The sequence below is a fragment of the Bidens hawaiensis genome, unplaced genomic scaffold, assembly GCF_021521415.1.
Source record: "Bidens hawaiensis isolate Kalapana, Puna unplaced genomic scaffold, B.hawaiensis_p1.1 tig00036245_1, whole genome shotgun sequence".
Classification (NCBI taxonomy): domain Eukaryota; kingdom Viridiplantae; phylum Streptophyta; class Magnoliopsida; order Asterales; family Asteraceae; genus Bidens; species Bidens hawaiensis.
Window position 1 is genome coordinate 162,043 of NW_027505401.1, and position 12,681 is coordinate 174,723.

The following is a 12,681-nucleotide window of genomic DNA, read 5'->3' on the forward strand; positions in this document are numbered from 1 at the left end:
ATTTGATATGGTTTCCTAATTAGTTAGGACGGTTAGGCCGTTAATGGTAATAGTAATCTCAACCATGATTCAATTCCTAACTTAGATTGTTATTTGAGGCTCAAGTAAGTTAAACTGGTCACGGATTGGGTATACGGGTCATGGGTTACCTGATTACGGGTTTGGGTAAATGATTAATATATAACAATTGCAATTCAGTCCTTGGAGAGTTAATGTGGATATAATAAAGGGTTAAAGTTTATTTTTGGGTAAAAAATATATTTTTTTCCAAAGTTTAAATATATATTAAATAAATATAATAAACAAATATAAATCGTATAAATATTCTCGACAAACGCGATACTCGACAAACAAATATAAACGCGATACTTTTCATTGTTAAAATTCCCCGAATATAAAAGGGGTCGGGTAATAAGTATAAGGTTGTATGTGTAAAAACCGAGTTGTTACAGTAGAATTATGTGAGCCTCTACTTCATTGTTTAAACGCACTTACTATTACTGTATTTCTGTACTACGGATTTCATTAACGAATCATGAACACAAGTCCAAGGCTTAGGCCTAAAACAAGTTTTTCTCAAAAGCAATTTCAAGCAATTTTCAAAATTCGGTGTTCCGATATTTCATCTTCTTGAAGACGGTTCTATGTGGCGGGTTCGTAGTATCTGTAAGGGGGGACGTACTTGTTTCCCGACCTCTTGACACCAAGGGCATGAAACCTATTAAGCCAAATCGTTCCACACCAAACCCCATACGAATCGCAACTTTATGCTTTCAAACCTTGATTAGATCCCTTTTGTGATAAGGATATGGTTGCACTCCTTAGGATGTCACCCAAGTCATGGTTAACAATATGTTTTAACTAAAAGTCTGAAAAGTCGTGGTGATACACGAATAACCAGCTTTTGGTTCGATCTGATTATGCATTTTGATTTATACGTTTTAACTAAAAGTCTATCAAATCGTGATGATACACAAATACCCAACTTTAGGTTCGATTTGATTACACATGTTTATTTTTATTGGAACATACAAATTAGGATGATTCATACAACGTGTGATTCCGAAGACTCAATTGTTTATATTGCGGTTTTGAAAAGTTATTGGGTTTTGTGAATAGTCGAGTTTGTAATTCGTTTTCTGTGGTTATATATTCACTGAAATTTCTAAAAGTCATGCTATTACAAGAATTGTTGAAGTTCAAGTTGTTTTCTTTATTTATATATTCATTTACCATTTTGGGTTTAAAAAAGAAACCCCGAAGAATTCGAAAAGTCACGGTGATACATGAATAGTCGATTTTCAATTATCATTTTCTCGTGTGTTTTAAAATCGGGAATTCAAAAATTCATAGTGATGCATGAATTGTCGATTTTTAATCGTTTTGTTTATATAATTTGTTTATGGCTTTAATTGGAAATTCGAAAAGTTATGGTGGTACATAAATACTCGATTTTCATTTCGATTTCATTAGTCATATTATGTTTGTATTAATTCTGTGCTTTATTTCAAAATTTGATATATTTTTCACATGTTTATTCGAAAATTTATGAGATTAGTATTACTGAAATGCAAAAACTCATACTGACTCATGAGCATTTCAATTTTGATTTCAAATTTGCTTCATGTAATTTCATTTTTATGATTTATAAAGATTAATTCCGATTTTAGGAATCTTTTATGTAAAGTTTCTTTTGATTTTTGATATGAATTTCATATTTAAGTTCCGTGTCACGTAAATTATTCACGCTTCGTAGCATGTCTTCTCGCTTTTCTCGACGTTTCCCCCAAAACTCAAACCACGAAACGACAACCCAAACCATCAAACAATTGACCATCGCAATCCCAACCACGACAAACCGAGATTCATTACCAACCACAACAATACATTCAAACCTCAAAGTTATACCTAAGTAACTCCAAACACAACCTAACTCTTGGATACTTAAAACCCAACCCAACCCAACCAAGATATTTACACGAGAACCCACTCTTTGTATAACACGGACGATTCCCCAATATCACGATGTCGAAATGTTCCAAATTGTGTTAAGATCGGCCAACTCATCAATTTTTGTCTCATAACTATACATACCTTTATTCCCACGACCTGTTACCCAACCATTTATCCCCCACCTTCTGCCTTACCTCATGCTCGTACTTCAAACTCGCTACTATTGCAGTACTTCGAGCACACCCGTTATAAGCCCTAACTTGTTTCTGCCATACAAAACCTTACCCCGCGTTCCTTGTCCTCTCAAAGGTTTATTTGATTTTCGACTTCAATAATTCGCCTTTTCAAAACTGTTATTATTTCTTGCACTCTTTTTCCACATTTAGTTCTTTTACAAACATTCTCTATCGTGAAATTTCAAACCTTTATTACTTTAAATAAATCATTAATAAGTATATATTTGTTATACGAAATATATTCAAGTAGTTTTTGCTTCAAAAGAATTTTACCAAGATTCAAATGGTTCATTTTTATCACAATTATTATCACTACTATTATTACCATATTACTACTACTACTACTACTACTACTACTACTACTACTACTACTACTACCACCACCACCACCACCACCACCACCACCACCACCACCACCACCACCACCATTAATATTAGCATTATTAATACCGTTACTACTACTACTACTACTACTACTACTACTACTACTACTACTACTACTACTATTATTATTCCAATAAAACTATTAAAATAAAATATTTCGCTTTAAACAATTCCTAAGCCGTGAGGCTATTATATTACCATCAATGAGTTATTTTATCTAACGACTTTCATTTCCTTAAAACGTCACCCAACCAGGAAATCCTTTACATCGAAGGTTTTCCAAAGTTTTCTAACTAGCTAAGTATATATGCATGATTATTATCATAAATTTCCTTTGAGTTTTAAACATTGCGTCCTACAAACGACTTTCAAAAAACAATGTCATCTATCATTTCTATTTCCCCCTTTTGATAACGCCAACGAGTTTCAGATTAGTAACCATACCACCGCACCACAATAACCTTCATACCGCAAAACCCATTTCGAGAAGACGAGCATCGCAAGTACCTTTTTTTTAATATGTTATAGATATTTTTCTGTTTTGGCATTTTCATGAAGTTTTATGTATCCAGTTCTTTTAAAAAGGGTGCCTACGAAGTTTCGAGCTTGATTACTCGTTCCCATTCATAGATACTGTAACATCCTAAAAATTTTAATGATGAATAAAGGAAGTTATGTTTAGTGATTTCGCGTAATTAATTAATATCGGGTAGGGAGCGGGTCTTGGACGTGGATTAATTGAGATGGGTTAAATGAGAATGGGATTTCAGGGATATAAATACCCCCAAAATCCCAAAATATCTTCATTTTCACCAAACTCCCTAACACCCCAAAACACACACACACCACACACATACCGCCGCCGGCCGGCCGAGCCAAGGGAAGAGTCGGGCAGGTCCGAGAGAGAGCGATTAGTGTACTAGCAAGTAAACGAGATCCAAACAAGCCCAAAAAGGTATGATTCTTGATCCTTGAAGTTTAAAGATCCAAGCTTTTTAGTGTATAAGCGACCGAAAATGGTCGGGAAGCGTAGTGGGTGATATTGAACCATAGCAAGGGTGTTAAAATCGCTCAAAATGCTGGAAAGAAACCGAACAGCGGCTGTCTGGGCAACTTCGCTTGCATCTGGGCAACTTCGCCTTCAAAGCGATGAAATTCGCCTGCAAGCTAAGTTCGCCTGATGAACTTCGCCTGCAAGCTAAGTTCGCCTGATGACAACTTCGCCTGAGGCTAAGTTCGCCTAAGGTTTAACTTCGCCTAAAGCTAAGTTCGCCTAAGGTTTAACTTCGCCTAAAGCTAAGTTCGCCTAAGGTTTAACTTCGCCTAAAGCCAAGTTCGACCCCAGCCAGGGGCTCTGCCCCTTGGACCCTGCTAGGGGCTGCCGCCCCTAGACCCCGCTGCCAGGGGCGCTGCCCCCGGACCCCCGTTCGTTGTGGGTCATATAAAGATAGACATACATTATGAGAAGTGATAGTTAATTGATACGTATACTTGTTATACAGTCAGCCGTGCACAACTGAAGAAAAGAATTACGATTAACGGTGAACGTAACCGTGTTCAGGTGAGTTTCTAGCCCCATTCCTTGTTATGTTTTCGGGGCTGTGTGCATACTTGATGTGTTGTTAATACATTTATCCTAAGTGATAAGCGTATGCCCTATGTGATATATGTGTTATGTAAGAATGATTGCTTGATGGTACGTGAACGATCTTCGGATATTGCACGTACTGTCAGGTTGTAATGCTATGTATAAGGTAAGTATAATATGAATGCTTATGCGTATGAACGTGATAGAGATAATAAAAGAAGGAAATAATGATGTATGGTTTTATGGTTACGAAAAGGGTACCGAGCCCTAATAATACTCAAGGTATGATGTATGGTTGTATGGTTACGAAAAGGGTACCGAGCCCTAATAATACTCGAGGTATGATGTATGGTTGTATGGTTACGAAAAGGGTACCGAGCCCTAAAAATACTCGGGGTATAATGTATGGTAACGAAGAGGGAATCGAACCCTACTAATATTCGAAAACTAGGGACCAGACCCTTATAATATCTATGATGTTAGGGACCAGACCCTTATAATATCTGTGATGTTAGGGAATCGAACCCTTCTAATATTCAAAACTAGGGACCAGACCCTTATAATATCTGTGATGGTAGGGACCAGACCCTTATAATATCTGTGATGTTAGGGAATCGAACCCTTATAATATTCGAAAACTAGGGACCATACCCTTATAATATCTGTGAGGTTATAGGGCGAAAGGCTCTTTAAAACGTATGATTATGTATGTAAAGAAAGTATGAAGGTAAAAATGAAAGTAAAAGCACTTAAGTGTGTATGAAAGAAAGTTAAGAGGCTAAGTATGAAGTGTAAAGAATGAATTGTATGATTATGTGATTAACTAGAACTCACTCAGCGTAGCTGACTTTTAGTATGCACACAGGTGAGTAGGATGAGACAGCTGGCTTGAGCGGGGACACATGGCAGAAGAATTAGAGCCTGGCATCTGAAGACTTACGATGTTTTAATTTTAATGTTTTAATGTGAAAGACAAAGGACGTTTTGAGACAAGTTATGAAATATTGTAATGTTTTATTAAAGTTTTATATTCCGCGTAAATGTTTTAATTAACTCTGATATTTAGAACTGTGTTTATGAGTAAATCCAATACGAAAGTAGGGTTACCGGTAACGGGGCCTTACAGATACATTCTGAATCGGTTTACTTTGTTATTTCAATCTCATGGTCTATAACCGATTTCCCATAAACATAATTGTTTAGTTGAAGTTGGAGACTATGAGCATGTTTATACACATGTTGAGTTTATTTTTGTTACACGAATTGTTTGGTTATATTGTTCTATTTCCACTCAACGTTTTGTTCGGATTATTTTGTTGTTCATAATCCCAATGTATTACCAATTTGAGATCAATATCTTAATTCGATCTTGAAGTTTCGATTATTTTGTTCACAATGTTTTACCAATTTGAGGTCAATGTTTTACTTCGATGTTGAAGTTGCAATTATTTATTAATCTCAAATGTGACCCCTTATTCATGTTGATATTTTCATTTGCTTATTGAGTCATTATTGACTCCAAAAACTTACTTGATTCTTTTATTAAAGTTTCGTTATTATTCTCGAACCCAATGCTTATCGACTTACGTGTTTACATTTTGTAGCTCAATGCTACGTTTACTTATCATGTTATTTTCAACTTTATTATTTCATATTCATGATTTCAATTGATGTCATTCGTTATTCTAATAATTTCATACTACTCAAGAGTTTCGCGCATTTTGTTTGGTAAACATCGTTTGTATCTTCAAAACTTCAATGATTTCTTATTTTCGTTTATCCTTGACTTTAAGAATTGGTTTATTTATTTTATTTTGATCTGTTTAGTTCATCGTTCTTGAATTCTAAAGTTTTCACATAAGGTCTTATTATATTTTAAACCCACACAATGGGACGAATTATGTGGACCATCCGACGATAAAGGTAATTATGGGTCGACACGTAATTATCCAAGTCCTCGCTTGGAAGACATGATAAGTACGTTGTGTGCAATAACTCGAAACCTGGAATGATTTTGAAAGACGGGACAAATGAAATAGGATAAGGACATGGTGGATACGCCGCTTGTACATCCTATATATAAGTGTCATTACCATACTCCCATTTGTGGCGTCTTTCGGGTCATTCAAAGATCGACATTATTGTTTCTATATAAACATGTATATAAAAAAAAACTTTTAAATCTTTTAAAAACTCTTTGTATTAGTTGTTTTCTTTTAGAATTTTATTTTGATTTTAATTTCGAGACGAAATTTCTAAAAGTTGTGAATCCTGTAACATTCGTTGCTTTCAAACCCGAAAACCCGACCCATTTCGAATTTTCGATTTATATATATGTGTGTGTGTGTGTGTATTTATATTCTCAAGTTCTTTTCATATAGCATTGTTAATGATTACTTGAAGGCTCATTTATGTTCGTTAAACCTACCCGTTTGATCGTTTCAACATAGCTTTGTTCATCGTTCATAGATAAAATTATATTCACGTGTATTTACGTTTATTGTTCGCTTTCTTTTTCATTTTGATCATTAACGAAAACTCGAGGGGGTTTTTTTTACATCTAATCAATTCGGAAACTTTACGGGTTAAATACGTAAATATCCAAATAATATAACCTTGTTACATTATTTATAATATCTTTAAAAGTTCAAGGATTAAAATGAAAATGTATTACTATATTTTTGTTTTAAAGAAACTTGAAAGTTGAGGGGCTGAATGTGTAACTTTAATTAAAATATATAATATAATAACTAGAAAACCAACCCAGCCGTCCCTTCCTCCCCGTTTTTCCGTCAGGCCAGCTCCGGCATAGTTCCGGCGAACAGCAAAGATTACGGCAACCTTAAAATCAGGCGTAGATCTCGTTTTGACTAATTATTTCATAATTAAATCCTGGAACGTATTAAGCAATCCGTAAACATCGTATTAACGTATAACTTCATCTAAAAATAAATTTAATTGACTCCGTAATCATAGTTAAAACCATCGATTTTCGGCCAAAGTGATTAAACACAATTAAGGAGCATTGATCGTCCTACGCTCCAATAACTAGTATACATAGATACTAAACATCAAGCGAAACTCATTCCAATCATCAGAATAACATATAACACTCTCTGTAACCTCGAATTAATCCGGCAAAGTGTGTACTCCGGCAGCAATGGTTCCCCGTCAAATCATGACTTTATCAGGTAATTATTATATTCGTTTGATTAGTTTTTACACGACAAACAAAACCCCTAACCTAATTAGACCAAACATGGAATCATCTAACATATTTTAAATCTAGTGTTCTTAGCGGAAAGAAGATGAATGCTGTAATATTATATATATATATATATATGTATTTTCTTTCTATTCTATAAACAACAAATTACTTAGTTCAGTTGGTTAAGTCACACGTATTCTGCACAGCAGACCCAGTGCACTACTTTGTTTCCTTTTTATTAACTATTTATAAATCATTTTAAATCTATAAAAATTATTATTAATCAAATAAAAATAATTTTTTTTATCACATAAAAATTATTACAAATTAATTTTATCAAGGTTCAACCAAAATCCCAACTTTTCATATTCGTAGTGCTTCGTAAGAAACCGTTAATATAATATTATAAATGTATTTTGTTAATCTTTATAATGCACTAGCGTAAACGTTTTCGAGATAAATTTCACCGATAAAGTTCGTAAGTTCTCTTATTAATATTATTAATTAAATAATATTCAATTAATATAGTTCGGTAACTTTAATTTTAGTTTCGTTAACTTTAATTCATTAAACCATTAAAGATAACTTTATAATTTGATTTCATCAACCGTTATAATTCGTTAACATAATCATTTTCGAGTTAAAATTATCATTAAAATCCATAACTCGCAAACATGATACTTCCTATAATTGTTAAATCATTAACCGAAAATTAGTTAAAATGTTATTTATTTCATTAAAAGTTCCGTTAAAGATAAATATAATATTATCCAGTAAAACACATTAAATTAATTTAATTCCCCGTTAACCAAATATTTATAACTTTTTCGATCCCGATAGTTAGACTCTGCTTTTGTTCTATGATGTGGTCTAAAATATATATATTACTATATAAATATTTCCTACACTTTTAAATACTTTTGGGCTGGATTCTTAATAAACATTATTTTTAGTTGGCTCATGTGTGGGTTTTTAAGTTTTTAAAAGATATTGATCTAAAATTAGGTATTTTTATTAAATTTGAGACAATGAGCTAATATGTAGTGTTTTTACTAAACTTGAGACATACGAATGAATAATTGAATTTGTTTTTATATATTAATTATTTTGTTAGAAAATTGTAAATTTGAATGAAAGTGAAAGATGAAAAAAATAATAATAAAGAAATTAAAAGGGTTCAAACGTTTTATGGATCAATCACTTTGTTGACTTTTAATCCAAAATATAATATAAATAAATGTATTTCAATAAGTTTTAAGTAATCTTTATTTTTGAATGGTACAGCACATGTTCCACCGAATCAGCTCATCGAATTGTTAAATAAATTAATTGTGAAGCACCAAGAATGGGCCATGTGAAAGTTACAAGTATAGATTATGGGCCTAAAGACCCACCTTGTGAAATCACCGCCTTAAACACAAGATATAAATTAAAGGCAATATTTATAAATAGAGGGGAGTTCACGGCTGAAAAAAGGGTGTTCAACACAGGGGCTGCCTCAGTTGAGTTTTGGAGGGTTTGAATATAAGGAATCATACGGTGACGTGCCAATCGATCAAGAACGAAGACCACGGGTTTTATCGCCTTTAATCTTTCGTTTCTTATTTATTTTCGCCATGAATTCCTTTATTATTGTTTCGTTTTTTATGATGTTAGGCTAAACGTTATAGACTGCCTAGGCTTATGATGAATCTACTTTGACGTTGTGTATTGATTTGGGATTTATTTATCGTTATGGTTTTATGATTTAGTAAAAGGTTTAATTATATTAAATTGATGCGTATGGATATTTAGGATTGTTTGATTAATTGTTATTATTCCATAGTTGCCTTGATTATTGTTTGTCATTATGATAGGTTGCTATTAGGTCATCTACTTTGTGCTTTTGACTATTTTATGATTAATTCGCGATTAGATCATCGGAATAATAATTATTAATTAAATAAACCTAAGTGTACTGCTAATCTAAATCTGTAAAGTGCTAGGTTATTGATAGATCTTTACTATTTGATCTTGCTAGATTTAGTTATTCGTAAGGAGTCCGTCTAGGTTTGATTATTTAATTATTTTCTATTGAATCAATTAAATATATTAAACTGCCTTTGATTTCTGCACTCTATGGTAGGATTTCGTATAAAGGAACTAAGTCATAAATAATTAGGTGACCGTAAGGAAACTTGATTTTTTAATACTGGTGTGCGTTAAAACTTATTAGAAACCCATAGGTGTCTCTTGAGAAGGGTCAGGGGTCCTGTTCGGGTTTTCTCCTAGGTGTCTATTTTACGATCCCAGTCCATAACTAAATATTTTCCCGATTAATTAACAACTGAAATTAGGGGATTCTAGCCTAGGTAGTTTTCTCATCATCACCTGAATTAAGTCCAAATTCTAAGTTTAGTCGTCTTTAGTTTTCTTAATTAGTTAAATTAGTTTATTAGTAAAACCCCCCTTAAACAAATAATAAATAAATAGTCGTGTCTGTATTTGAGTCTAATTTAGCGAGTTTACGTAATTAAAAGAGTCTCGTGGGTTCGATATACGGACTTACTTAGCTGTACAAGAGTCGACCGGTTCATTTAGTTAAGTTTAAGAGTCTAGAATTTATTACTTAGTGTCTAGATTAGCGTGTTTTTATATAACTACTTTTAGCGTTATTAGGTTTGATTAGACTTATTTGCAACATACGTGCTACTTGTTTTGTTTTGTCTTTGAGTCATAGGAATTTAATTAATTTTAGTTTAATTTTAAGTCTAGTTTATTTTATTTATTTTTAGTTTTATTTTTGTATTTAAATAGAGTCTATTGATTTGGTCTTGTGTGCTTTTCAGGTTTATGTCACATCTTCATTCGCAAGGACCACCTCCGTTAAAGCCAGAAGCCAGTTCATCATCACCGATCATCATAGATTCTCCACCGAAGTCATCACATAGTTCACCACCGTCGAGTCCCAGAACCATTCCCGATATTCAAATGGTCGACAACCGAACCGTTTACCAACAAGCCTTCGAGGGTCTCACCGGAGATCACTCGCCCATCATCACCCCCGCAATCAATAACCCAAATTCCTGGCAGATTCCATCTTATGTCTTAACCAATCTCACCTAGAGCAATCTATTCCATGGCCGTGACGATGAAGATGCACCAGCGCACATCAACCGTCTTACTCGTGTGCTTAGGTGCTAATGAAGATGCCATTTTCCTCCATTTGTTCCCGTTTTCACTTACGGGTCGGGCTTCCACTTGGCTAGATTCACAACCTGCTGGAGCATTCAGTACTTGGGAGGCGTTGCGTACCGCTTTCTTTAAGAAATACTTCCCGCCTACCAAAGCATCTCGTCTCCGTGATCAAATTCATTCTTTCCATATGGAGCCGGACGAACCATACTATCAAGCTTGGGAGCGCTTTCAGGGTTTAATGGCTCGTTGTTCACAGCATGGTCTTACTCCGTGGGCCCTTGTTGAAAAGTTTTACAATGGGCTGACATATGAGACTCAGGCTCGTTTCGACACTGCTGCTGGAGGTAATTTAATGGATAAGAAAAGTGTAGTAGAATGTAATGAGGTATTTGAGAGTTTTGCCCAGCCCGAATTTGCTAAAAATCCACGTCACGGGAATTCAAATCCCGTCACTAGTACACCCTTATCCGTCTGAGGTGTGCACCAGGTTAATCTGGATACTATTGTGGCTGCTGCCTTAGAAAGTCTAGCCAGTGAGATTAAAAACCTTAAGGCTAAGATAGATAAGTGCGAGTTGTGTAGAGGAGGGCATGGGACTTCAAATTGTCCGTTGATGAGTCAGGAGCATGTAGAGTTCATAGGAGGGCAGAATAGGGTTCCTAATGCATTTAATGGTAATAATAATTCAAACTGGAACAACTATAAAAATAATAACTATAATTCTAATTGTCATTCTTCCGGTACACCCCCTAGTTTCCAACCAAGTTCAGATCTTAACTAGGCCAGATCTGTGTAAGAAGTTGGATGAGATGATGCAGCAAATCATTACTATAGATCAAGTTACTCAAAAGACTCTTGCCGAGCATGATCTACTTCTTAAGAATCAACAATCTTCTGTGCTCGACATGCAAAGGACCATAGGTGATATAGCCCGACGTTTAGATGAGAGACCCCCGTGTCAGTTTTCAGGTTCTACTCAGCAGAATCCGGCCGCTAAAATAAATGCCATTTCTACTCGTAGTGGTAGGGCTTTAGGTCCGGAGAAAGAGATTGAGGTAGAGGAGAGTGATGAGTTTGTGGATGAGGAGATAGTGTTGGAGACTCCTAGGAGGGTGCAACCTAGGTTAGACCCAGCAAGTACCGCACCAACCAGTGAGTCCATAGTTAGAGGAAGTGAGGAAAAGAAACCGAGAGATGTTAGGCCTTCACCACTTATAGATCATTCTCGTATACCGTATCCAGCCCGTGTTAAGAATCAGAAATTCAGAAGAGAGTACGGGAATTTCCTAGATATGTTTATGCAGCCTAGGATTAATCTTCCATTTATCGAGGTCCTCCAGCATATGCCGAAATATGCCAAGTTCTTGAAAGATATTCTTAAGCGAAAGGAAAGTCTGGAGGAGCTTTCGACCGTTCCACTGAAAGAAGAGTGTTCAGCAGTAGTTCTAAATAAGGTACCCGAAAAGTTACCCGATCCCGGTGTTTTTACTATTCCATGTTTGTTTGGTAGGGATACCTCGTGTCAAGCGTTAGCAGACCTAGGAGCTAGCATAAACTTAATGCCATATTCGTTGTTTGAGAAGCTAGGCCTAGGAGAACTCACACCAACCCATATGGCATTGTCTTTAGTTGACCGTTCGGTGAAGTACCCTAGGGGAATCATAGAAAACCTGCTCGTGAAAGTCGATAATTTGGTCTTCCCGTAGATTTTGTGATTTTATATATGGAGGCCGATGAGAGAATTCCTATTATTTTATGTCGTCCATTTTTGCGTACTACTAGGGAACTTGTAGATGTTTTTGATGGTAAGATCACTCTTAGAGCCGGAGACGATAGTGTTACATATGTTGCTAAATCCATGAGACACCCGAATGGTCAAGATGGTCTCATTGATCCATGTCATCCCGTTTATGCGATTAAGTCTTTTATTCCGGGCATGGATCCACGTCTTGAGCACACCCGTTCCGTCAGAGTTTGTTTGAAGGAGGAGAGAGAGGTCGCAAGTTCTCTAGAGGCGATGGAGTTTGATAGGGAGAGAATTGGTGGTCTTCAAAAGTTTGTGGAGTTTGGAAGAGTTGGAGATGAGAGGAATATCATTGATGATTGGTCGTATCGTGATGCAGTTTCTTGGAGGA

At 35.2% G+C, this 12,681-nt stretch overlaps 1 protein-coding gene across 1 annotated transcript; it reads left to right on the forward strand.

Moving 5' to 3' along the window:
• Positions 1-10,487: 10,487 nt before the first annotated feature.
• LOC143612962 (uncharacterized) lies at positions 10,488-12,252 on the forward strand. Its single transcript, XM_077086810.1, has 3 exons — positions 10,488-10,931; positions 11,034-11,220; positions 11,300-12,252. The coding sequence occupies exons 1-3, from the start codon at positions 10,488-10,490 to the stop codon at positions 12,250-12,252; spliced, it is 1,584 nt and encodes a 527-aa protein (XP_076942925.1).
• The last annotated feature ends 429 nt before the right edge of the window (positions 12,253-12,681 follow it).

Coding starts and splice junctions, on each gene's coding strand:
- LOC143612962 (XM_077086810.1), top strand. CDS start 10,488: ATGGCCGTGACGATGAAGATGCACCAGCGCACATCAACCGTCTTACTC. Junction 10,932..11,033: donor GTGTAGTAGAATGTAATGAG/GTATTTGAGAGT, acceptor GGTGTGCACCAG/GTTAATCTGGATACTATTGT. Junction 11,221..11,299: donor GGTTCCTAATGCATTTAATG/GTAATAATAATT, acceptor TACACCCCCTAG/TTTCCAACCAAGTTCAGATC.